This window comes from Poecilia latipinna, unplaced genomic scaffold, assembly GCF_001443285.1.
Source record: "Poecilia latipinna isolate Pla-1442-1.1 unplaced genomic scaffold, P_latipinna-1.0 Scaffold2768, whole genome shotgun sequence".
In the NCBI taxonomy this organism is placed as follows: domain Eukaryota; kingdom Metazoa; phylum Chordata; class Actinopteri; order Cyprinodontiformes; family Poeciliidae; genus Poecilia; species Poecilia latipinna.
This window is the reverse complement of record NW_015115384.1, coordinates 1,249-28,237: the sequence shown is the minus strand read 5'-3', so window position 1 is coordinate 28,237 and position 26,989 is coordinate 1,249. Positions and strand designations below refer to the sequence as shown.

At 39.8% G+C, this 26,989-nt stretch overlaps 1 protein-coding gene and 1 long non-coding RNA gene across 4 annotated transcripts in view; one reads left to right on the top strand and one right to left on the bottom strand.

The window, feature by feature from the left end:
- Positions 1-24,740, bottom strand: part of LOC106939079 (nardilysin-like) — a 44,990-nt gene extending 20,250 nt beyond the window's left edge. Inside the window, exons 1-17 of one of the 3 annotated variants that reach the window (XM_015021361.1) lie at positions 24,643-24,740; positions 23,921-24,241; positions 21,967-22,213; positions 19,780-19,809; positions 18,737-18,818; positions 15,183-15,336; positions 14,269-14,342; positions 13,989-14,084; positions 13,692-13,814; positions 11,417-11,474; positions 9,895-9,968; positions 9,642-9,711; positions 9,335-9,412; positions 7,428-7,548; positions 1,369-1,427; positions 1,028-1,082; positions 830-934 (exon numbers count right to left, since the gene is read on the bottom strand). In XM_015021361.1, coding sequence (XP_014876847.1) covers positions 830-934; positions 1,028-1,082; positions 1,369-1,427; positions 7,428-7,548; positions 9,335-9,412; positions 9,642-9,711; positions 9,895-9,968; positions 11,417-11,474; positions 13,692-13,814; positions 13,989-14,084; positions 14,269-14,342; positions 15,183-15,336; positions 18,737-18,818; positions 19,780-19,809; positions 21,967-22,213; positions 23,921-24,096 — 1,602 coding nt within the window. In that variant the 5' untranslated portion in view covers positions 24,097-24,241; positions 24,643-24,740. Of the gene's footprint in view, positions 1-829; positions 935-1,027; positions 1,083-1,368; positions 1,428-7,427; positions 7,549-9,334; positions 9,413-9,641; positions 9,712-9,894; positions 9,969-11,416; positions 11,475-13,691; positions 13,815-13,988; positions 14,085-14,268; positions 14,343-15,182; positions 15,337-18,736; positions 18,819-19,779; positions 19,810-21,966; positions 22,214-23,920; positions 24,242-24,376; positions 24,623-24,642 lie in introns of those variants that run through there. The other 2 variants (XM_015021362.1, XM_015021363.1) reach the window with 2 other exon arrangements.
- LOC106939080 (uncharacterized) lies at positions 480-18,730 on the top strand. The gene is made up of 3 exons (XR_001422755.1): positions 480-491; positions 2,683-2,688; positions 17,596-18,730. It is a non-coding gene; the product is annotated as an uncharacterized LOC106939080 (long non-coding RNA).
- Positions 24,741-26,989: the final 2,249 nt, after the last annotated feature.

Genomic DNA, 26,989 nt, shown 5'->3' with positions numbered 1-26,989 from the left:
TGCTTTTCAGTTATTAATTGTTTAATTGAAGAAAATAATCGACAGATCAGCTCTATACTGCATTGATGTTAATTCAAGCAGAATGTTCTATCTGACTGGAAAAACCGACATTTCACAGCACAACACACAGTAGTGGCAGCATCATGCTGCGGTGATGCTTTCTGTTCAGCAGATACAGGCGATTATCGGGTACCAGGGTCTTTCAAGCAGACCAACAATCCAAACTTTATAGACAGAGATACTAAAAAGCGGCTTATATTAAAGCAATTTGGTGTAGTAAATTTGGCCCAGTTAAAGCCCAGATCAAACTGGTAACCAACAAAACTTGAAAAATTGCTGTTTTTACAAGCTGGAAGAGATGGCAGTGAGAGGTGATTCTATAAAGTACCGACTCGGGGTGGAGCTGAATGCAAATGCATGTCACACTTTTCAGATTTATTTGCACAATAGAGTGAAGCGCTTTGAAGTTTGGTTCTATAATTTGACAAAACGTAAAAAAAAAAATAAAAAAAAATAAAAAAATCTGAAGGAGAATGAATCCTTTCTACAAGGCAGCGACTGCGAGAAGCATTCTGCATATCACAGTGACTGAGGCTGCAGACAAAATGAAGAGCCAGAATTAGATCGTAGCTCCCATCCATAACACAAGACAGGTGCACAACTCCGACAGCTTGTTTCTGATACAGAAAGATGTAAGCTGCAAATTCATTATTGTACAAAACCCAGACTTTTTTTTTACATCTGTGTGACCTGTTTCATTAACACCTTTGTCTAAAAAGAGAAATGCTACCTTTCAGAAAGTAAATCCCACAACGACTGAGCTACTTACTTCAGGGTTGTACTCAAACATAAGATGATCTCCTGTCAGGAAGTCCTCCTTCGGGAACAACTGCATGCATTCACAAATGTCCTCTACGTTCTCTATGGGGTCAATCTGACAAGGAAGGAAGCAAACAGGGGTTTTTTTTTTCCTCCCCTCATACAACACAATATTTCTAGGCTCAGCTATTTGTGTCAATATCCTTACCTGTTCCTGGTAGTGAAACTCATTTGCTTCTATCCTCTGGATCTCCTCGTATATTCTGAAGGCATCGAGAAAAATAATCAAAGTTCTAACTTTTATTCACCCGAAAGAAAACCTCAGACATTACAACATGAGCCTCATGTAAGCAGGTTAAAACAAAAAGCAACAAAACACACACACACGAGCAGTCAGCAAAGGAAAACACATTAAATACTGTCGCTAAGTCGCAAAATGCAGAAAACACAGTTTTAGGTGCACGAGAAAAAAAATAATTAAAAATGTGTTTTTAGAAGATGTTTTTGTTGCTACTTTGTGTCAGTATGTGAATCTGAGTGTGACAGTACCTTTGCCGTGGTCCGAGTTTCTGCAGCATCTTCAGATACTGGAACACCAGATCAGTGACCTGCAAAAAACACAGGCAAGGATATCAGAGATTAAACGGAAAGCTCAGGATTTTTAAAGAGAGGCTCTGTTAAAAGAATAAATTTATATCCTATTAGCAGCAGAAACCCTCTTGGTTAGAAATAATAAAGAATTAATCAGCTTACGTTGCATGTTAGTTGTATGATAAATTAAAAAAAAACAAACAAACAGTAAGACAGTAATCATTTGCGATAAAAAAAGTTTCAGAGTGTCATGTTAAAAGTTGCTTTTTAAAGAAAAGCTGACATTTTCTACATGATTGCACATGTAGATCTACAGATTGCTAATATTACTGGCAAGTCATTTTTGTGTAAAAGGGATATAATTTCAACTCACTTAACCTTACTGTGATAAAAGCGAGGTTGCTAATTTGAAAACTAAAAATGAAGGAAACTTCAAGCACAGTGTAAGAGGGAACGTGATTAACCCAAATTTCTTCTTATGTACAAAAAGAAAAGATTTTTTACAACTCTTAGTTTAATTTGAATGATAGAAGGTGCAGTTTTTATCATGTTGCACCATTTAAAGTGTCAAAGTCGATAAACTCATCAGGTAGTAGTAAAAATATCTTCTTTATTGCAAAGGAAGAAGATATTTTAGGAGAAAGAGAAATAATGAATTCTTTGCTAAAATGCTGTAGCGGTTATTGTGGTTGGCGATAACGGTGTCAGCTGTGGTCGTAAAGTTGCAAAAGAGGGACTGGAGAAGAAGTTGGAGGAGGAGTGAGGATGAAGAGACGGATGCAGAGGGACAGGAGAAGGAGATAAAAGGGAAGAAGCTCTTAGAAAAAAAGCGCCAGGTGCAGTGTGCGAGATTGCGGTGGCATTATGTCGTTCCTTAGAGTATTAAACTCTTTTGATCAAAAGGATTGTGATCCAAACCTCTGCTTTTTGACATATGAAAACAGTCTAAAGAAAGTATTAATTTCCCTTCCAACATATTTAATTCTTTCTCCAAACTGATGTGAAAATAAATGTTTTCCAGAGAGTCTTCTCCAAACTCACTTAACTCACCATCAAGGCTGATTTTAATCATTTTGTTCACGTCGACAAATGTGTACAAGGTATAAAATAGAACAAGTCTATCTTTTTATTAGAAACATAAAGGCTCACTCTGGGGGTATGGTTATTTCGCCAGATCCATCATGGCGAATTTAAGTAAATATTTGGGGGAAATTAATATTTTTTATTTGTTTTCAACTGCTAAAAAGGTTTTAACTATTTACTGTCGCGTAGATGAAAGTTATGAATGTTTGGGTTTGTGTAGCTTTGAAGTTTTTTTTTTTTTTGTTGTCCAACATTTATTTTGATTTTTATAAGCTGCTTGTTTAATTAACTTTTGTTGACTATTTTTTAATCTTAAACTTTGTCATAAAACACTACATACAGTAATTAGTTGTTGAATAAACATAGTTCATAAATAAAGTTCATAACATACAAATTGATCCTAAATGGACCAGAACCTCATTCAAATACTTGAGTATTTTTAAAGGCGATCAAGACTCAGCTTCTCTTCTCTTTGACTAACATTATGACAACAAATATCACAGAAGGAATACGACTTATACGCTGGGATATTAATGTGATTTAGTCGGGGATGTTTCATACCCGAGAAAAAAAAAAACAAAGACTGTCTAACATAGAAAATATTTATAGGTCTTCTTAATTTAAGTTATTTTGCAGGACTGCTCCGACTCCGTGTCTTAAAAACAGAGATGGACACCATTTATTTGTCAGTTTGCTAAGCATGCAGCGATTGTCAGCGGCTGATTGGCTGAACTATCTTTACGACCGGGAACCCTTCAGTCTCTCTAATTAACACATTATGTCTTGTTTACACAGGGGTTATGTACCAGACTTTTTCTTGGCCAACACCAGTTGCCAGGCAACAAGCAGAGAAATACAGAAAGGTCACTGGCATTGACCTTGTTGCAAAGATGGAGAATGTGAATGACAAGAAAGATCTACAGTGAAATGGCTTAATAATAGTGACTAAACCATAAAAAATTCAGATAATAATTTTTTTTTATTTCACTGTTTTTTATTTTACAAAGCAAACTAAGAAAGCTGAAGAATTCAAATTCGAGTATTACCGCAGCAGCTCTTACATTGATCAGATTTAACTCAACATATTTGGTTTTTGTGTCTTAAAATATTTAGATTAATATCTGCATTTCAGGCTTACAAAGCTCTGCAAAAAAAAAGGTTGGATGATGACTTTTTTAGGATTAAAAAAGGGAATGGTTTAAGTATTATATAAAGAGTTGTCTAGAAACAGAGCAAAGGAAAAAACATTTTAAAATAGAAAATGTATCCATGACGATCTGCCACAGGATGTGTTTGCAGAATAGTAAAGATAATTGTGTATTTTTATGTGCTTGACATCCTTCAACCTCTCTCTCTGATATGTTACTGTTAACCTCAGACAGAGGTCATCATTACATTTTGCACAATTAAAAAAAAGGACTCTTTTGTAAGAGTCTCCGAATCTTCGGGCAGGCGCTGATGGTTTTTGATTCATATTTTAAAAATTTCAAAACCACTCAATTGCTCCGTTACATTTTTCTGTTTGAACAGTTTAATGTCTTTTAATAAACTGACATGGACAAGAGTTACCCATGTTCTTCATCTCTTCTCTCATCTGCAGAGCAGAGTAACATATTGCTGTCCCACAACTATCCATGCAATGCCAGTTAACCAGCTCCAATTAAACACTGATTATCCCCCAATGCATTCAAGTCAAACTTATGGCGGAGTAGAAACCTCCTATTCTACAGTGTTTATCAGTCACTATGGTGCATTTCTCAAAACAATTCATACAAAAAGCTAAACAACACTGATTACATGCAAAATCCAGTTTCTTATATAATCTCTCAAAAGTAGATATCTGCCTCAATGAACATGCCTGTGTCTCAGGATGACAACTCCTTGTTTCAATGTGTTCGGATGGGACAGTCAAATTGCTTAGTCATGTTGTCAATACAACAGCGTTACTCTGGGGGGATGTTCTGTTGTAAACTATGGCTAAAGTTTTGATAAGTACTGTAAATGACATGAGTGGGGGATCAATGGCAAGAGTCTGGACATCTATGCTTTTCCTGTGCTTTGCTGAAAGACCATGTCACTGTGACATGCAGAAAAAACACAGCAATGCAGAGCATGAAGGAAGAAAATGTAGACATGTGAACATGGGACAATTTCCTTAAGGAGAACTACAAACGTTGCTGCAGGAATTACAGCGCAGTCTTCCTTTACTTTCCATCTCCATGCTGTGAAAAACTCCTCCATGGGGTTGAGGAATGAGGAGCAGGATGAGAGGAAGTCAATCAGCTGAAAATCATATCCTGATGATATTTGAGCAATGGAAACGGGCATTATGTCCTCATCCTCTTTCTTCCAACTCCTTATCCTCCTACTCTTCTTGTACTTGTCCAAATCTTTGTCCTTCCATTGTCAGAAATGTAGCATTGTGTTTTTCTCCCACTATATGCTTACCTGCCAGTTGACGGTTCATGAGATGCCATTTCAGAAAACTGGTTGATGTTATGTTTCACATATTTATCTGTGTTGGAGAAACTCGGGATTCATCTGGAAGCAATTTACCAGTTCAGGACAGATAATAAAAAAAGGAAGAGGTCTATGCTTAAATATGAAATATTAAGACTAATACAATGAAATTATGCTTACATGTTGCGCAGTTTCCGACAATTCAACAGAGACTCGTATAATACACTTTGATAAACATGCCAAATGCATTTGAAAACGCAGAAAAAGCAGAGAATTGTAGATAATTACTTGCTTTGATATACACAAGCGATTGCAAACTGCTCAAAGGCATGAAACTGTCCCTTTATATGTTCACAAGTGGCAATGATATGAAGATTGAACAAGGAGTTTTGAAAATTTGAATTCTGTTCTGAGAAATGCACCACAGCGACTGAGAAAAACTATAACGATGAATTCCTGCGGAGGTTTAAGAAACATCGAGCTGCAGGAAGCTACACTGAGTGCTTGGGCAAGATTGTGTGTACGAAGATGATGTTAGGATCCTGAGGATTTCATATTTCAATTACTTTTGGGGGGTTTTCTTTTGTGATCAGCAGGGAATGAGTCAGAGGTCCTGCAGACACCCACAACCTGGTGTCAAGAGAACCTTAGAGATTGTGTGTAACAGAACATCCTGTTTTTGTACAAATTTCACAGGGTTTAGGTGGAGAGTAAGATGGCAATTTTGTCAACCTTTCAAAAAAAACAACATCAAAACCTTCATTTTTTCTTCTAGAGGTGCTTATTCGTGTTCTGAGTGATGCTTCTAATTCATGGTGTTTTAATATGTTTTAACTAAACCGTTAAGTCATATAATCTTGTAGTTCAACCATACAGTAAAACTGCTAGAATGAAGCCATCAAACCAATTCAGCCTTGCAGCTGGAGGCACTTTCCTGAACTGCACTGAGCCCTTTTGTTGCCAACATCAGTTTCATTTGGAGCTCACATACTGGATGACGTACAAGAGGAAAAACGAAGCAGACTGCATGTCAGGCACACATTACTGCAGCAGCACACTGACATTTTCATGTAATGACTGAAAGCTGTTTTGGCATCCACCTTGAGTCTTTCTACACAACAACAAAAAGGCACATTTAAAAAAAACAAAAAGGCACATTAAAAAAATAATAACCTACCAGATATTCCAAGGAATAATGCCAAGATACCGAAGAAAAGTATAGACTCTGTTATGCTTTACCAACAGCAAACTTTAATGTATTTTTTAGTGTTTTATACAACATATTAAGATAAGGTATTGTGTGTTTTTTTAAGCACATTCTATTTTACAAATCCAAAACTGAAAAGGGTGTGACTGTATTTGAATCCAGTAGCACTCAGTCAACGTTTTTTTAAAATCCTTCTTCTGCTGTAATTGCAGCTGCAAGTCTTGTGGGGTAGGTCAGCTTTATACATCTACAGACTAAAATTGTGGCCTACGCTCCTTTCTAAAACAAGTTCAATCTCAGTCAGATTTGGTTAGCGAGAATCTGTAAACATGAACGTTCAAGTCTTACCAAATACTTTCAGTTTTATACAGGCATGAACATTGACTGGGCCATTCTAAGAACTATCCCATTGTAGTTCTGGATGCATGTGTAGGGTTGTTGTCCTAAACCTCCGTGTCACTAACCAGAGCTCTGTGAGATGTCCAAGGTTTGTGGTATTGTGTTTTTAAAAGAACTGATCTGCAACTGTCGGACACATTTGTTTGTTTACTTTTGTTCTCTATCAAACCTCCAGCTGAGTTAATGCTCCGACTGAACTGGATTTTATTCACAGGATTCAGAATGACGGAGCAAAACAGAAACGCAGAGAATACTCCCACTTCCATCTGATCACTGTTTCCTACTTTCTGTTGGTCTGTCACATAAAATTTTGATAAAATACATACAGTTTGTGGTTGCAATGATACAAAATCTGGAAAGTTTAGGAGCTGTAAATAAGAAAAGAGCCTCAGTGAGGCCGCACCATGTGCAGGAGTCGCCTTGATCGCGCAAGACCAAGTTCTTCTGCACAAAATCCAGAACATGACTCATTCAAAGAAAGTAAATGTTTCCAAGGTTATTTTATCTTTTCCACAGCAGCTATTGTTGCAAGTTTGCAGCCTGATACATTTTTCAATTAAGTAGGAAAGGGAGGCAAATAGCCATCTCGCTTAACAATCCTCCACTGTGACTGAGGTTAACAAGTTAGTTGTCATGGCAACTGACAACGCACACAGCTTCCTCAAGAATACCTTTGGAAACAAGCCTGCAGGGCCGTGTTCCCAGCCTCTCATTGGTTTACATATGAACATCTAAATATGGGTGTCATAGAAACAAACCTGATGATCAGGCAACAAAAGCAAATAACTGAAGATCAATGTTTTATATCCTTATAATCCTCATTAATAAAAAAAAAAAAAAAAGTGCGGCAACAGGCAGTTTTCCTTACCTCATAGAAGTTTTGGAAGCCTTCATTCGTGAGAGTGATGGAGACTGAAAAGATGGAGTAGGTGGTGTTTTGGTCAAAGCCGGTTTCACTGTTTCCCCCGTACAAAGCCAGAGCCCAGCACCTACAGAGAGACACACATGACGCAGGGCACACACTCACACAGCCAGGATGCAAACAGGAATCCGACTGCAATCAAATTAAGTGCTGAAATGTGTGCGCGGGGTGTTAATTGACAGAAATATCACTTCACATTTCCTGGCCGCCTTCCTGGAGGAGCGGTGAGGAGACTTGGAAAATAAAAAATAAAAAACATCTAAAAATTTAGGCGGTTGATGTGTCACCCTATTATGCGTTCGTCCTTCCTGTGTGGAAGGGTTTTATTAGCAGTGAAAAATGGGGAAAACAACTTCTGCACTTCAAGTAACGAAAAAAAAAACTTGTTTATTGTTCAAGTGCAGCTCGAAGAGACAATGACCCTAACGTTTCAAGAAGCTGGGAACAGAATAAAGTACAAAGGAGAGAAAAAAATTACGGCTTTACTTTCAAAGACACTTTGTTTTTTTCTGGCAGTGAACAAAACTGCCAAACACTGTGGAAAAACAAGTTACAAAGGAACGGCTCTGAGAAGCAGGATTCAGTTCAATCCAATTCAAGAAGGAGAACTCGTGTGTAGTAAAGATTTATTAAGCACATAATTCCAAGTAAGATAACTACAGCCAATAGCTATCATGATTACTAAAGGAAAATGTCATGTTGGAGGTGCAGTTTTGTCCAAAACAATCAGGACCACGGACACTCAATAAGGACCAGAAGACATAAAGTCCGTTGTTGAACAAGCTGGCTGTTCACACAGCCGATTTATGTTCATCAATTTTAAATATTTATTTCAAGGCAGGACTAAAAAGCAGAAAGGAAGCTGACACCATCTCTTCCCATCGAGCAAAAATCATATCCTCGACTCCAACGTCTCTGTCAGACAGAAATTAAAATAGGAGCAGCAAAAGCAAATGAGGTGGATTAGTGGATGGTGTCATCCACGACAAGTTAATGTGGAATACTGTCTCTGCTGCTCGTGTAGTTTAGCTGTTAGCATGTCATGGCTTCAGTCAGAGGGCTCTTCAGAGTCACTGCACGACTTACTGCTACCAGAGATCCTTCCTGCCCACAGCGTCACCATCCACCACTCTTTGAAGTCGCTTGGATGACACGACAAAATTTAATTTTCTTTCGGGATAAATACGGTCTTTTTGACTCGAAGTGAAACATACCCGTTGGATAATGAATCAACATAATGAGTTCCACTTTTTTGAACTGAATGCTTGAAATAAATGAACTTTTCCTTGATCTCCAAATTTATTGAGATGCATCACCGTTTCCCCGTTTCCGCTCAAGGGGACAACATCTGCCCAATTTCAAAACCACCCTCTTGGCTTTTCATTTAAATTCAGCCGCTCTTCTGCATCAGTGGGTTTGCTCTGACAAGAAACTCGGAGCGAGTGCGCTCCAAAATTCACTGCCGCCATTTATCAACAAGTGAACTGCGCGCACAGAATAAACAGGAATATTTTATCAAGGAGCTTTCCAAGTGGTGCAGATGGCAAGGGGAGCATTGGAAAGGGCCCTCGGCATTGTGGGACTTCACCAGGTTTGGCAAATCACTCTGCCACTTAACAACGAGAGGCTGAAATGCTCTCGTGCAGCCACATCCTAGGATGAAAACGCATGAATCACGCTGTCAAGTGCGACCGTGCCGACGCGTACGGTTTTGAAGATCGGGCTCAAACGCTCGGCGCTCACTGGGAGCAAGAAAGGGATCGCGTACACGCGGCAAATTGAGGAGGTTTTAATTGCGATCTGGAGTGCCCTCTAAGCACAAAAACAAACAGACCAAAAGCAATAACACTCACTTCTTCCTCAGCACAGAAAGTATGCTTCCTGCGCCCTCATGACCAACCAGCCATGAGATGTAGTGGAGAGGCTTCACTCTGAAAAGAAGAGCAAGAGAACATGAAAATGAGAAAGAAAGAAACACTGATGCAATCCGTCTACAATCGGGGCAACACATGGCATGTTTGGGTTGGTCTAATTCTGTGTTTACATGAAGAGGCACAAAAAAAAAAGAAAAAATAAATAAAAATAAAATACAAGATAGAGGTTTGATGCAATTTCTCTAAAACGAGGTGAAAGCTTTGTCCGTCATGAACTGTGACTCACCTGTAGTGTTTCTCCTGAGGGGGAAGAGCCCAGGAGATGGTCAGGGCGTGGACTTTCCTAACGGGAACGACTGCGAATGGGGAGACAGAGGCCGTAAGACTGAGCGGGTTAACGGCTCGCATGTGTTCGCACGCCATCATCAAGTCAGCCGTCAGCCTGTTTTAACAATCTCGCAAGTCGTCAACACTTATTTATAGGCTGAGCCGGAGCCTGCCAGATGTGCGTAGAGGCCGGCAGCCGAGCGGATCCGTACCTCTGTAGAGCTTGCAGAAGGCTGGGGTGTCGAAAGGATCCGGCAAATTAGAGAAATCTGGCTTCGGCAGACCGCTGTCGGGACACGAGAGATGTGTTAATACATAACGAGGAGTTAAACTGCCTTTATGCATCTTCAGCATTGGACATATTTATCAGCACCCCTGCCTATCAATTATTATGGTTACTACTTATCTTGTATATCAAAAAGAGCCTTTAATGCACCAACATTTATTCAGTATGGGGAGTAAAAAAAAGAAATATTTTGGCTCCCCCCTGAAACAAACCTCCACTGACCTCCAAACAATCTCTTTAGCTCATATTTTACTTTTCCAGTTGATCCGAGTTTCAAGGAAATTCTAATTAGTAATCCAAGACTTTCTGTTTCCCAGGGGTATGAATATAACTCAACTCAGAAGTCAATTTCTTATATCCAGAGGCAACTGGGCTGGATGAGGACTCATATTTCAGGTGACACTTTGCACGTTAAGCAGGATGGCAAGCGAAGTTAAAAAAAAAAAAGAAAAAAGGGGGTCTCCGTAACAACTACAAGCAAAAACTAACAAGTTAATCAGATGTTTGGTTATCCGATTCCAGAAAAGGCCTTTTAGACACAGCAAACTTCATACAGAATCAGGAGAATTTAAATTTAAACCTTGTGGCCTCTGCCAGCAAACTGAAAATGGGTGTTGTTGGATGTTTCTATGGATAATGTTTGGTTGACACAGAACCGGCCTTCATTAGCAGCCATCTTAGTCTCTACATCTAAATGAAATACTAAATTATTTTGTTAAAGGAGCCATTTCTTATCATGAAATTTGAGTCAAATTAAACGGTCCGATTTTCTCCATTTTGCCATCTACTTCTTATGTTAACCCAACAAATGAATTTATATTAAGGTTTTTCACACATCTTTAGCCAGGGTGCCAATAAACGTAGCCAACACCAAGAAACTCAGACTTACTATATTCAGAGAAAAACTACAGGCTGAATATTTTTATAGCTATGTGACAGAAGCGATGTCAGAGATTTTTTTATTTCAAAAGCATAACTCCAAAATGTTTTCATGTCTTCGAGCCTGATGAAAATGAGTTTAGTTCAGTCAGATGAGTTGAAATCACATGAAAGGGTTTTTACGAGGAGAGCTGGAGAAAAAAAAAAAATCTCATTAGCCAAATGCAGCATCCTGTCATCGTTTAGACGAAATGAAAGCCTTTAAAAACACGAAGGTTATGTGGCTTTCATGTAACAACGACGGGTGCGTTGGTTCCCAAAAAAAAAAAAGAGGGAAGTCAATGACTTATAAAGCAAATAGAACTGGAGCTACATAAGAACACACTTAGCTCACATAAAGGGATCCATTTCAGGACTATTAGGAAAATAAAGATCAATGTATTAATCACAGGATGCAGAGAAAGAGGAAGGACGAGTCGACCTTCACTTTTAAGAGAAGGATATCGAGGCTCGATCTATGGAACGGCGGCACCTCTTCAGTTGTTGAGAGCCTCTTCTCACATACTCACTTGTTTGGCACCTTGCTGAAGATCTCCCTCACCCACTTCTCTAGAGTGTCCAGCTTTTCTAAGAGACCCACAGAGTGAAGGTGCAGACATTTCAGTATCATCACCTCAATAATTGTGACTTCATTCTAGGGTTTTAGGTCAAATACGTTGGTAACTACTCAACTCTACGTATTTTTTTCCCCCCATCTTTGAATGAAATTAAAATATTAAAATATAAATTACAATTTTGAAGAGTTTCTGATAAAGCACATGACTATACATATCACAAAAAATCTTTAAAGTACGAGACATATGCATATACAGCATATAAAAAACAACCATAAACCATAAATCAGACTTATGCGACTGATTTTTGGGGGCTTCAACCTGCCTGTCCGTATTTAAGCAAATTATAATTTCTCTGAAATTATGATAAATAAGAACATTGACAAGAAAGATCTTATTTGTATTTAGAGTAAAGCCAAAGTGGGAGAGACTAACTAATCAGAAGCTTGGCTATTTAATCCATTTTAAGCATCACACATTAGCTTCTGTAAGCAGTCGTGTTTCCTAGAGAAAATTAACTAACTTAACTAAGATTTCTAACAGGGTGCCAACTTTGCAAATGCACCATGTGTTATGACAAACAAAAGTTCACAGGCCCAAAAAAATTTAAACGGACAACACTGTTGAGCTCCTTTCAGTCTTCTCGTCATCAGCTGAAAGTCTTGCTCTCTCTCACTCTCTTGCAGCCTGAACTTACTTTAAACCTTTAACCTTCAGTTAAACCACATAAACCGTAGAGTGCTGCTGTTAGCAAAACATGTCGGTGTTTAGAGTCGCTGCCAAAAAAGAACATTTATTTCAGGGCGTAAATCTACAAATTGATTTGTTTGTGGACATCTAATGAAAAAGTGAAATCAGTATCACTTATTTACTTTTATTGCAAAGTTCCAGCTAGAGATGAGCAATATAATATGATTTACTATACATGTAACACTTAGTAATAAAGGTATAGAAAGGTTTTGAAAAAGTGAAGAAAAAAAAGATTTACCCTCATAAAATTTGTGCAGGTTGAAAGCCTTCGACATGACACTGTCGTTAGATATGAAAAAGAAAACATAATTTTCTCTCTCTCTCTTTCTCAAAAAATAAAGATAAATTTCACAGTTTGGGAATATTTCCAGTCAAAAGAGAAGCACAGAAAGAAAAGCGCCAACAACAACAGCGGTAAAGGTTTTAAAAGTACAATTAGCAAGCTAGGAGCTGGTTATCAAAACAAAATAAATTACAAAATGTTAAATTTGTGTACTGGAATCCTAACAAGCTCATCACACCATGTGAACCTGACAACAACACAAACAATGTGATGTTTTAAAACTACACACAGCATCCTTAGTTAGAATTTTGACTTTTGCTTTAAGAGCAACTCTGTTTTCAATATTTCCATGAGGAGAACAATAAATAGTGTTTATGGTTTAGAACAAGGGCTTCTAGACTGCATGCAGTGAGCGCTTTACAGCCAAAAACACTGCTGAGTTTAGTCATGCTTTTTCACCACCACTATAAAGTTTATGAAGTATTTGTAATAAAGTTTTAAGTTTATTACCTACTCCTGCTTACCATCAAAATGAATAAAACATTATGTTTTCCCTACTGCTATAACGCAAATTATTATCAGGCTTATTCCTTAACAAAAAGGATTTAGCTGCGGAGCGAACATAAAAAAAAAAGAAATTAAGAAATTGTGTGTCGCTCGAAAACACTTGAACTTGATTGTATTACCATGTTCCGATAGTTCTTAGACGTTTTATTGTCTAACACGTTGTCTCCTGCTTTTCTAATTAGGACAACTGTGACACATCTGTTTCAGCCAACACCGCCGTAGATTGAGAAAAACACACGACTCCCAACAGGAAGGGATCATATTTATACTGAGGACCATTAACTCATTGGTTTAATGAGGATGATAGTTCGGAGCACAAAAAAAAATTCAACACTTGTCAATATTTTACTGGAATAAAGTAGTTAATTACCTGCGTGACATTTTCAGCGAAACCCTGAAAATCTGTTGGATAATTTTTATCTGACAGCAATTATCTCCAGCTGGCTGCACATGGATGAAGAGGAACCTTATTTGTGCAAATGCCAGTTTAATTTATGAACCTGCAGATTGCCTTTTTTTTTTCTCAAGGAATCAGTTTGTTTCACCGCATGAAATAAGTTAGAGGATCGAGTTAATTTCTCTTAACTAAATGCGCCTTTATGAATGAAAAACGGGATTGATTTTTCCGACCTTTTGACTGAACAGCCAGAGTCATGTAGTGGGCAGAGTAGTGCTCCTTCCAGAAGGCAAACAGACGCTTGTACACGTTGATCTTTTTCTTCTTCGGCTCATGCTTCAGTGTCTCAGCGTTACCTAGAATGGATTAACAAGAACCAAAGATAGTTTCGGGGCAGCAAAGATTGAATGCAGAGAGATGAAGCTGGAAAATTGGCGTTTTATTCACTACACCTGTGTGTTATTGCTGCACATTCTCCAAGGAGGCCCAGTGTGTGTTAAGTGTCCCAGTGGTGGTTTTTCCAGACTTACCCCAGCAGAACTTGCCCATAGGGTGTCCAGGTTTGGCCAGACTGCCGAACAGCATCTCCTTCCTGTGGGAGTCGGACGGCTTAGCCAGCTGGTACTCTGACAGGAAAAACAAAACACAAACAAGGAGCAGACAAAGGATTTAAAAAAGAAAAGAACACAACAATAGATGGAGTATAAAAGAGCTACATGAGCAGCTGCGATGTTTATAACCCCAAATAGATGAGGTACGATTTATCATCTCAGAACAGAGCAAGGGGTATGCAGCGGCAGAGAGACGCACCGCTGTCAACCGCCTCCACCTCCCTGTTGATGGCGTCTCGGATCATCAGGGGGCAGATAAAGAACTGGGCCCACCTGAGAACAACAAACACCATGCAGAGTTTATATTAGCAGCTTGCTTAGCAAGACATGGAGATAAAAAGAAATGGAGAATTAGTCAAAATCACCAAAGATAAATCGTTAAAATACCAGTGGACACGTGCAACTATTATCACACCATTTGATTTCCGTAAAGCAAACTAAGGTTGTTCAATAGATTGTTTCGAAGGGTGCAGAGAAACAAACTTCTCAGTTTAACAAAAATCATTTTAAATCTAAAGTATGAATAATTTTGGGCTCAACTGTAAGATGGACATGAGTGACTGGATTTAAATGTTGTATTTGCAAATAAAAATACCAATTAGTCCAGTTGTACAAAGCTGCACAAAATTTGTATTTTACATTATAAGGGGGAAAAAATGCAATTAAATTTAAAATACAGATGAGACAATTTGTCTGATAAGATAAAATTATTTTAAAAACTCTGAGCTGCAAACAGCACTGGTCTTTGAGAACACAAAAAAATGTTGTTCCAGATTTTCCTGGCTTGCACATATTTGGGAAGAAAATAACTTCCTAAACATCATCCAAAGTGTGCAAGACACCAACAGATTTTATACTCTAACAGCTGGACAAGGATAGTGCCCACATGTCATTTCAACGCATTGCTAAAATCAAGCAGAATCATGTTTACACGGTGTCTAAATGGCCTCTTTGAATTATCTTCTCCTGCTCTGTTTCTTTCTTTTCTGTTTATCCGTCAGTCAAGCAAAAGCTCTCAATAAGTTCGCCTGTGAAGGGTGACAGCAGCAAAAAAAAAGAAAAGAAAAAAAAAAAAAAACACACAAAGACAAAGGAAATCTCTCGTTTCCAGACCTGTCAAGGGCTTCTTTGAAGCTTTTTCTCTGGACGTCAAATTGGAAGATGGTCCTTTCGCAGTCGGTGGAGGCGTTGTCGCTCCCGCCGTGCTTCTTGAGGAACGCATCAAAGCCGTTTTCTGACGGGTACTTCTCGCTGCCCATGAACACCACTGGAATACAACAAGGAAATCAGATGTGACGGGGAGGAGAAGCGTAAAGTGACTGTACATCAGTGAATGGATAAATAAATAAAATAGCATAAATGAAAAATCCATCACAGCAGCTTTCTGAAAAATGTGTATTTTATTTATGGGTCCTCTTGTTTGCCTGGACAATGAGCCAAGCACAGACACAGCCTGACAACGCATTTCAGAAAATGATAGCTTTGTCTCCCTTCACACGGCTCCAAGCGAAGCTTTGAGCATTTGTTGACAGTTCGGATGACAAACTTTAAAAATAAACATGGGTTTCCTTTATGACTAATGACCTAAGAACAATGTTCAGCTATCTCTGCTGATGGCAGCAATCCTAAAGATGTGTGGCGGTCTGAGTTGCACCAGCTTTATTCTCCCGACTTGTCCTGCTCTTGCGTAATTAAAAGCAGGAGACCATCGTCTACATTACCCGAAGTCCACGCAAATCAAATGATTAGCGGTAAATCACCAATTTACTATACGGACGACACTGCGGAATTGGCCCAATTTTAAGGTTTTGAAATTATCTCCTAAATCTGACAGTGCAATGTTCAGTCCACTGTCCAAAAAATGGAAAGCGTGTGACAAATGTTCCAAGAGACTTAGCTGTGAACCAAAAATTGGCAGGGCAAAGAGAGGATTAATCAGACAATCTGCCAGCCGACAAGGTGACTTCTAAAGGAAATTGAATATACTGGATTTTACTGAGGGCTGTGAGAGTAAAAGGGGGTGAAGATACAAATGCATGCCACAATTTTTAGGCGTTTAACATGCAAAAACATTTAAGAACCAGGTGTCGTTTTCCCTCCGCTTCACAATTATTCACCACTTTTGTCCATCAGATAACCAGCTGTTTAGTATGTGTGATCGAGGCCACCATGACCTCCGATGTGAACTGAACCTAAACTGACAGGCTGAGGAAGGAGAGACGTTCAGACAGGAGGAGGTGTGCTGGAAACCTCACCCAAGTTACTGGGCTTTGTTCATCCACTGCAGAATACAGCGCAAAAAGTAAGTAAATGTAATAATTAATGATACTACAAACTACGATGATGCATTTATCATGTGCTGCGATCAACAGCAGATCTGAATCTTTTAAAAAGTCAAAATCCAGACGAGGGCTGGGCATTTTGTCAGATATTTTTGGATTGATTATCGTTTGTTGTGGAAAAACGTCTTATCGTGATAAGAATTTTGATTTTTCATTGTCTCGATAAATTTCAATTAATGACATCAAATAAAAAAGCAAAACTGACAACACCGTCAGAAATGTTGTTTTTTTTAAATCATTTTCTCCACTGTTTGCTCAACAAGAACATCAATAAATGCCAGTAAATTAGAAAGAATGTGCAATTTGTGCAGGTTAGTGCTATAAATCACATTTCTTAAATAAATGGCGTCCTGAAGAAGCCTATTTTATAAGGGAATGTTTTTCAATAACAGTATTTGTGTTCTTGAGTATTGCACCTTTTTTAACTATCCAATAAAGCAGCAATAAATATCATATTTTTTTATTGTTATCACAAAAGTACCACAAAACATTGTGGTAAGAGTCCATATTGTCCAGACCTAAATTTCCTTAAGGACCCACTGAACACAGTCTTAGTGTCCAGTCTGTTAAAGCTTGAGCTATTCAGCAAAAATGGAAGTTAGGGATGTCTGCTTCTTCTTCTGCTGCTGCTGCTGCTTCAAAGCTGACAGGTATGCAGAAAGTCTTGCAGCTGTAATTGTAGCAAATTATATTTTACAAAGTTTTGACTCTGGGGGAATCATACATATGAATACCACGTGTTTCAGATGGGGCTGCACAGTGGCGCAGTTGGTAGAGCTGTTGAAGGTTCTGGGTTCGATTCCCAGCCCCGGTCTTTCTGCGTGGAGTTTGCATGTTCTCCCTGTGCATGCGTGGGTTTTCTTCGCGTACTCCGGTTTCCTCCCACAGTCCAAAAACATGACTGTCAGGTTAATTGGCCTCTCCAAATTGCCCCAAGGTGTGAGTGTGTGTATGTATGGCTGTTTGTCTCTGTGTTGCCCTGCGACAGACTGGCGACCTGTCCAGGGTGACCCCGCCTCTCGCCCGGAACGTTAGCTGGAGATGGGCACCAGCAACCCTCCCGACCCCACTGAGGGACAAGGGTGTAAGAAAATGGATGGATGGATGGTGTTTCAGACGTACCCATCAAAGCTTTTAAAACATCTTTCTTGATCATGCTACATCTTATCCAATTAACTGAAGAGTATGTCTGCATAGTGGAAATTCTTTCAAAAGGCACCATAAGTCTCGACAGCTGACGACAATGCTTAATGTAAATCCAGCCTTACTGACGATTTTTGACTTTTTCTAAAATGGTTTCTTACATTTTATACCTCATGTATTAGATGGGGGGGATTTTTTTTATTTTTTGCAGGTAATGAGTTGAATGGAAATAAAAGCAGCAGAGAAAAGTGGGTCAAAAAAAGCCTAAAAGAAAATTTTATGTCCTTTGTCCCCCTCCACACACTGAATGACCATGGCTTCAGGAGAGGGTTATTCTGGGAGCTGTCACATCCCGTTAACGGATCTTGAACGTGACAAAATAAGAAAACAAGGCACGCACAACAAAGAAACAAAAACGCATTAAAACATCGGGATCAGTGGCAACATTAAAAGAGCGATGGTAGAATGTATTTATAGAAAATGTAGCCTCCGATCTTCCTAAGGCACGGTTAGCTGCGCTGTCTTCCCACAACCTCGTCACCCGTTCTACTGAGGCTGGAGAAACACAGGACGGAAAAGCCCTGAGGGCGAACATTCAGCAAAGAAGAGTTGACATTTTACACAAGGATCTGACGCTGGTTTGCAGTGCCAGGCCCTACAGATGTGTTCTAAAGATGGACTATCTGAACTAGATAATAACTCAAGAAAAAAAAAAGAAAACACACACACACAGAAAAAAAAAGCCTCAAAAGCAAAACTGTACGCACAAGACGATAACTCTCCAGTCTCTATATTCAAAGCATATCTATGAAAATAAAATGCTTTGAATGTAGCAGCAGAAAAATATGTGTCAGGGCTAACTTTCACTTCAAAGAAAAAGGTTTACTTAAAAAAATAAATAAATAAAGGAAGGAAGAAAGGAAGCACTGAGACTCCTTTCTTCCACAATTTGGATTAATTGACTAAATCTCACAATAACCTCATTCAGTTAGGAGCTTTTCTCATCCAAATATTATTTGGTTTGAAAAGTCCCGATCGGTGGTGTGGATAAAATCTACAGAATCCACCGTTCCAAGTTACCTTTTTCACATCGAATCAGCCCTTTAATTGTCCCATCTCGGTTTTGTATCAAGGCGCTGAAAAGGAGGAACTCGATTGGACTCTCCGGCGTTAATTACTCACTGTGCTCCAGAAAGTGAGCGAGGCCTGGGAGGTCGCTGGGGTCGCTGAAGCTGCCCACGCCGACACACAGAGCCGCTGCAGACTTAAACACAGAGAAATCAAATTATCTTTGAGACTTGTCCTGATTGTCAGAGAAATGTGACTGTTAAATAACTACAAGCAACGCAGTTGCAGAGAAGAACAAAAGAGACACAACGGTAATGGGAGCAGGGGAAAAGAATGTAGTCGCATCATTTGCTGCTATGTATCATAGCATGCATTCATTTTATTTTCTCATTGAGTGATCCCATGTTGGTTATATGCGGTTTCACTGCATAATGCATTAGATAGCATGTTCACTTTTGTTCTATTATGCATTTGAACTGTTCTTTTTCCAGAGGATTCATTATTCAGTTCTTTGTATTTCCATGCAGCTCAAAGCACTTTACAAAACAAAGTGATCCAATATAAAGAAAGTAAACCCAACACTTTCCGATTTTAAAAGTAGGTCAAATTAATTGACACCCATTCCCATTTGACCCAAGTTACAGAACAAAGCAGTCAAATTTAGTTCATAATGCCAGCTGGTGAAACGGCATAAGGAAGTCAAGTTATTGTTTGACTTTGCAGGAATCCAATCCTGATCAAGCACGAGGTGACAGTGGAAAGGAATGACTTTTTTTCACAGCCCATTAATATTTGATTGCATATCCCAACTTGACCACAGGCTTCGGGTAAACATCGACAAGCTTTTGGTATAACTTCGGCCTCATATGTTACCAATTCTCCAATCAGAAACAGTAGCCCAACCTTAAAAGTTACCTCTAACGATGTAAGCCAGCCAAACTCACTTTTAATGCGTCTTTGGGATCACTGTTGTGCTTGAACACAAAACAGTGAAGTTAGTTTAACATGAGCAGGAGAGAAGTTCCTTCTCAAAACTCAACACCTTTAAGTTTGACTAAAATTTGCAGCTGCAATAAAAAAAAAATAAAAGGCTAAATGTCATCTGAAGAAGTAACATCTGGTTAAATTACAGGGATAAAGCAACTTGGGCACTCTACCTGGAAGAATGCTGATCTGTCTGTAATTCCCTAAAAAACATTAATTCAAATATTAGAGTGCAAGTACTGATGTATAATTCACACATATGCACTAGGGAAAATCTTCAAAAATAAAAATAAAACGAGTGTACCCTAGTCTTGATTGCTGTATTTTCAGTAAAGTAAAAAAAAAAAAAAAAACACTTACAAGTTCACATCCAAAAGAAATAAAACCCAAAACATATTTCTCGCATATTGCATCATCATGCCAGCCACAAAACACAGCATGTTAAAATTCTTACAAGAGGTCCTCTGCAAACTTGTTATTTTTGTCACATTTTACGGATAAACCGAATGTCTGACTTTACCTCTAAGTTAAGAAATACAGTAATATGGCAATTTATATTCATGGTTTAAGGGTAGAGACCAAAAGTGCAGTTTTTTGTTGTTTTTTTTTGGCCTGGTAAAAATTCATCCAATGTTCTAGATAAGCAACTTAAATTAATTCAAAAATGTAGTTTCCTCTAATTAGCAGTTAGGAAGCAGTGTTGGGTCTGAGAGGAGACAGAACTGGTTTCAGGTATGGCTGTCAGGTGAAAAAAAAAGAAACTTGAGGTTCAGGTTGTTGTTTTTTTTTGTGGAATCTGCAAAACAATATTGAAATCTGTGTCTTTAAAGCTTTGACCACATTTTCAATGTTATTTTGTTTCATTGATTCACTGTTCAGAGCAATTTCGCCCTGGAAGAGTCGGCTGTTGTTTTTCAAACAAGTATCTAAATGGACTTGTTGAATTATGCATTAGGAAGTTTCACTTTATTGGACCCTCTGCGGGAATTTAAAGAAATACTTTGAACTTTGAGAGACAACAAGAAACGAGCTGAAAGCTGCTGACAAGTTGAGCAAGATGCAAACTTACTAGGTCTTCACCGGAAATGGCACCAAAAGTTTCTTTTATCAGCAGATAAGCTCTAGTTTGTTGCTAATTTTATGTGGAATAACTATTTTTAAATGGCAAAAATCTCTGAATACTAAAAACATAGAACATGAATAAATCATAATCAGCCTTTCTATTGTTTTTTTTCTAAAGCAGCAGATAAATAACTATCAGTAAAAAGCCTGGTAACCTTGTATTATACATGGATGACGGTGTGTCATCTGAATCCCCAGAGTCCAGTGGACTGGTATTGTTCATAGGACACAGACTGTTCACTGGATAAATATAAAATGACCTTTTTAACAGGAATATGTCAAAGCAAAGGATGGGCATCAATTAGCAACACAGAGAAAGGCACTGCGAGTGTTTTTCATGCAAATATCTATGCCGGTATCATAGAGCTTCTTAAAGAGACAGAGGCTAATTTCAAGTTGTCCAATTGCAAAGCTCAATTGTGCTATAGAAATAGCACTACGTACCAGGAAAATGCATAGTACCGCTCCTTTAAGTGACGTCTTAAAGCAAAACAGCATGCTGTGGCTAAACTAACTCCACATGGGCTCGTAGGATTTGAGAGCTGCGTCAGACGATGTACCTGGAATAATGTTTTCATGACTACGTTTTTGGAGTGCAACTAATATCCCATGAATAAATGCTAATTAATCAGGTGAAGGAACTGAGAACTGCACAACTACTGGATGGCTTGGTAACATAAAGTTACATCAGGGAACATGCAGACATGCACAACTGTCTAACAAATCTGGTCAGAAAAGGAGAATAATTTGTGTTTTATTTGACAGCTTTCTGAGTTTTGTCACTGCGGTAAATTTCAGCCACACTAGGATAGTGGCAGGTTGCTTTTAAGGCCCTCCAGGGGATGTTGGTTTGCTAGGTATCCAAACTGCTGCATTTGGACGTCTGGTCAGACTTTACTGTAATTACTGGAAATGTTACCATATACACCTCAACTTCATGAAACTGAATTCAAACTGCAGACTCTTGTAACATTCCTTTAGCTTTGGGTTCATATTTTATTCACTCTTCTGAAACTTTTGGTTGTCTTCTCTGCTGACTTGTACTCATCCTTTCTCTTTCACTTTTTTTGTTTTTTTTACATAATTTTTTCTTTACTTTGATTTGAATATAAGTGAAAAAAATGAAAGTTGCAAAAATAAACATATCTGCATTTAAAAGAAAACTTAATGGGTGTTGAGCATTTGTACAGCAGGCTACAGTCTAAAAGAGGCTTTTCAGTAAAACACCAGTGTGGTACCTGTTTGTCTGCACTTCCTCTCTTCTTTTTAGCTCCCTTCTTGTCTTCCCTGCCTTCATCCACGTCAGCCTCATCCTCATGCTCCTCCTCATCGTCTTCATCTTCCTCCTCCTCCTCCTCCTCTTCTTCTTCGTCGTCATCATCGTCCCCCTCTTCTTCTTTGTCCAAGTCATCATGTTCTGATACCGCCGGCCCACTGAAGTCAGAGATGAGCAGAGCTGCGAGGCCGTTGTCTAAAACGATGTACCTGAGGAGCATAAAACTGAAGGTAAAAACCACAAGACCACCTTTGGCGAACTCCAACGTCGCAAGTTTCATCGACTTTCTTCTTTCTCTTGTCCGATTTTTAGCGGGGCTGTTAAATCATGTATTACTTTGAAGGCTCCATCTCGAACCCTCTGAGGCTTGTTCTGTGCTTCTTTTTCCGCAGCACATTTTCTGACTACGCACCGCGGCGGCCCGGGGCACCGATGTGTGCTTAAAGCATGAAATCAGATCATCAGAGTGCAATAATAACAATGCACTGATCCAGCTGGAGGAGAAGCTCAATATCATTTGTGGATTGGGGTTAGTAGATCTGGGTCATTTTATCTCTACTTTCACATTTACGAACCAAGAAAATAGCTCTTCTTGATAGATTTCAGTGAATGTGAAATTAAATTAAACACTGTGACTGGGAACAAACTAAAACCCCAGGAGCTTTACCCAGAGGCAGTGTTTGGTTAGGGCTTTATGGCTCGCTGCCCAGGGAAGACTAGTGCCATGGGGCGATAAATTCAGTCAGCTGAGCCCAAACCAAATCTTCTTCCGCTTATTTGCATGTCCTGTCAATGAGGATTTGAAGATCTTTGTGAAATGGAAGGAAAAGGTTGGATGTTAACATACATTTTCAGCTTGACATGAAATGCAACCAAATACTTTCAGAAGTCTTATATTCGGTAACTAAAATCCATCGGCGTGTAATTTAATCTCAGAATAACCACAGCTGTCTCGGTTTGCTGGAGAGCATGAGCACAGCAGACAGGTCGGGCAGAAAGTTGTGGGGAAGTTTAAAGCAGGGTTCGGGTTTCAAAGCAATACCCCGCAGAGCACTGTTTGGTCCGTTGTTTGAAAAAGACGAATTGAACAGAAGAGGAAGGCACGACTTCAAACTTAATGAGACATGGATGTCCTTCTGAAGTGACAGGAGAGCATTACTCAGAGAAGTAACCAGAAGGTCCATGGTGACTCTGAAGGATCTACAGCTCAGACAGGGGATTCTGTTGACAGGATAAATTTTAGTTGCTCCCTTTATGGGAGATTGGCAAAGATAACAGCATTAGTTAGAGCTTGTTGAAAGCCATCTCACAGTTGAGATTACATGCTAAACGTCGTATGTAAAGAAAGACTGACGACAAACATCAACCTGAAGATGTTTTACATCCCAGTTGTAAAACACTGGATGGCAGTTTCATGCTTTTCTTTAACAGGGAAGCTGGTAATTCATAGGACGATTAATGGGGCTAAACATTGATCAATGCCAGGAAAAAAATAAATAAATTTAGAGGCTGCAAAAGACTTGACAGTTGGGTTGGACGTCTACCGTCCATGTGTTTGAATGGAGCAGTCAAATGCCAGACCTAAATCGTCATGTGACGCAGTGCGAGTGTGAACCGCCCAAGTTGTAAATGTAACAAATGTTGCAATTTTGATGCCCAAAAGAACCGAATCTACCAGTCAGTGAGGTGTGAAAACACCGGTCTTTGGATTTGCAAAGATGGAAGAGACTTCTTACAAAGAAAAGTAAAACATCCTTCTGAACAGTATCACCTCAGAGGGGGTTGAATTAAAGTGCATGCCACACTTTTCAGACCAATGTGCTTCTCACTGCTCAGCTGTATTAAGTGCTGGTCTTTCGTCAAAACAGGCAAAGCCGCAGTTCACCAACGAAAACACGTCAGAAAGAGCTTTATACCTGTACTGCTTCGGGTCGCTGGGTGACTTGATGATCTCACGGTCTCCAACATTGTCCTCTCCTCCTCCATCATCTTTTGCACCCCGGCTCTCCTCACAGGAAGCCGGGGCCTCCGCCTGGACCGAGCCCGGAGAGTCAGCCGCCGGGGTGCTACTGGACTTGTTTGTTTGCGGCATCTTCGGCAGAGGTGACGAGGCTTTGGCACAGCGGACTGACAGCAGAGCACGGCTGTAAACAACAGGACAGCTCGCCGTCACTGGGAATTTAGTCGTTAACGCGGCGACACGCCGTGTCAGCCTGAACAGGGCAATGATGAAGACCCTTCGGGCAACAAAAACAAACAGAAATATTGTAAACAAAAGCATTTAACGGGACTTTCTTAATATATATTTATATATGACATGAGGGATAAAGGTGTGAACCTGGGCTGTCACACACACACAAAGCCTAACCTACCAGCACAATGCAGCTATTCACAACGGCTATCTGGGGCTTTCGCCCTTTTCAATTTGGTGTCAGCTAAAACCCAACCGCCCTGAAACAAACCCCACACCTCTGCGCTCCAAAAACACACAATACCGAGGAGGAGATGTAGCTTAGTGTATAAAAAAGCAGCGCCTCTGCTCAGGGTTGAAAGTTAGACGGGTGTAACAACCGCCTGGGAGATCTGTTGGTCAGTAGAAATAACTTTTAACGCCGGCGTGTTTATCATGTATCCATACCTTCCTCCTTGCTGTTAGCAGGACGTCCGCATTATGTCAATTCCGCTTTCCTCAACAAGCAGCGCTGTGATTGGCTGAGAAGATTCCACGACGCGCGCCGATTGGCTGCGCGGAATCAACGGGGCGGGGCTCAAGTGCTCCCACGTGTGCGCCTGGCAGTCAGCGGTGGTTACATTGCAGTGCTCAGAGATGGGACAGGCAGCAGCGACAAGGCGACACCATCTGTTACCTATTATAGATGCCTGATTGAGAATGTCCTGCTTGCCTCTTGTCATAATAAGTTAATGTTATAATTGATCCTTTCGGAATTTAAATCAGCTTGGGGGAGTTGAAGGTGATATAAATGCTGTTGTGAGATGCCCCCCCCCTCCTCCCCTCGCCCCGCACGGAATGAAAGTTAAGCTCTTTCAGATCTTTTCCCCTCCACTTATGCAGTCATATTAGGCCTGGATGCTTTTTTGGCCGGTAGGCGGCAGGCATAAGCCACTAGGAGATGGGGAGGTTTTACTTCTGATTAGATGCCTCTCTAGACCTCTATAATAGGTTAATAATGCTGTTTTCACTGAATTTCGAGATCTTCCAGCGAGCCGCCCAACATCTGCTGAAGATCTGTTGTGCATTAAATCAGCAAAACAGAAAGAGCCTTCAGCGTAGTAAACAAATTGTGTCTCAATCCCCAAATCTGAGTCAAATGGATGGAAGCACACTCTTATCATGAATGAGCCACATTGACATTTGTCCAGTGCTCTTCTTCAGCCTTGACTCTGCTGAGTGTTGGCATTTCACCCCTCCGCTGTGCCAATATGTCCTCCCCCTCACTCACCGTATCCTTCTCTCTCCCTCTCTCAGTCTGAAGCCAATCTGATTTGCCCCTGGGCCCGTGTTGGCAGAAAGAGGTGATAAACACCGCAACCATGACAACCGGCAAGCCAGACGAACGCCCGAGTTCTTGTATCCTAATGGCTTTCGCTTGGCATCCCCTCCTCGCTTAATTCATCACGTCCAGCCTTCACCTGAGCTGATATTAAGGCTCTCGGGACGGATGAAGGTGGCACGGCTTGGCTGCACTTTGAGCTTTTCTCATCCAGTCTTTTAAAGATAAGCCTCTGGCTCGTCTTATCAGCATGTGAGATGAAACGCTAGTGTTAACACTAAAGCCTCCACATCACTTTAAACAGAGCGCCGGCATTAGTCACTGAATAAATATTTCCTCAGTCTGATTAATATTAACACGAATGTTAGAACTGCTGACATTCTGAAGGATACCGATTCTGGTACATCGATACAGTTCTTTGCCAGAAGTATATTCACGCACCTTGAAGATGTTCCTGTTCTGTCACATAATAACAACAAACCTCAATGACTACATTTTGGATATCATCTGTTAGGCTGACACTAAATTCTGCATAATTGTGACATGCAAAGAGAATAGAACCAGCATTTAAAACTACAAGTGCTTTTGGAGTATGTGTCACCATCTAAGAAAATGTAAAGGACAACATTTCTGACTGTCCTCAAGCTAAGCTAAGGCTACGTTTGACTTAATATCTTGCCAAAGATTCTCGGTTGGATTTAGGTCGGGACTTTGACTAGGACATTGTAACACACATCTATATTATTCCAGGGTAGCTCTGGCAACATGGTTAGTGAAGTTCTCCTGCTAATGTGAGCCTCCACCCTGTTTCAAGTGTTTTGGCAACACGTCTCAGTCTGACATTGTCTTGTATGTAGCTCTGACTAGTTTCCATGAAAAACAAAAGAATAATCCACACAGAAGAATGTTGACCTTATTTATCCTGAGAGTATTTTTATTTATTTAGGAGCGCTTGAACAAAAGAGGCTGAATACAAAAAGATGTCAAAGTTGAATGATTTTTAATCTGACTTTGAAATCCATTCGTAATTTTTCTGCAACTTCTCTATTCTGTCGGCGTCGAACTCACAGTCCAGTAACACCCATCGAAAAAAAAAAATTCAGTTTGTAACATTGTAAAATGCAGTAAAGTTCAAACTGTGCAAATACTCTTGAAGTGCAGCGCGCAATGTTTCTTTTCTAAAACGCATTCTTTTGATCAGCAAGCTTCTAACCTCTTTGAAGAGTCGAGTTGTAGGACATGCGTGCAAGCCCAAAGCTTGTTGAAAGCATGGCTGCTGTAATGGGAATGGCAAACCAACCTGGGTGAGCGGCGTAAAAGAGGCTTTTACGCGCCCTGCCATGTGAAAACTTTCACAGTGTCACCGATTGATTGGACAGGCCTCTGCAAAAAAAAAGCAAAAAAAAACCTCCCCTTCTTAATGCCAGCGCGTGGCCTTTTCATGAGCGAGGACGTCGAATCATCAGGAATAGC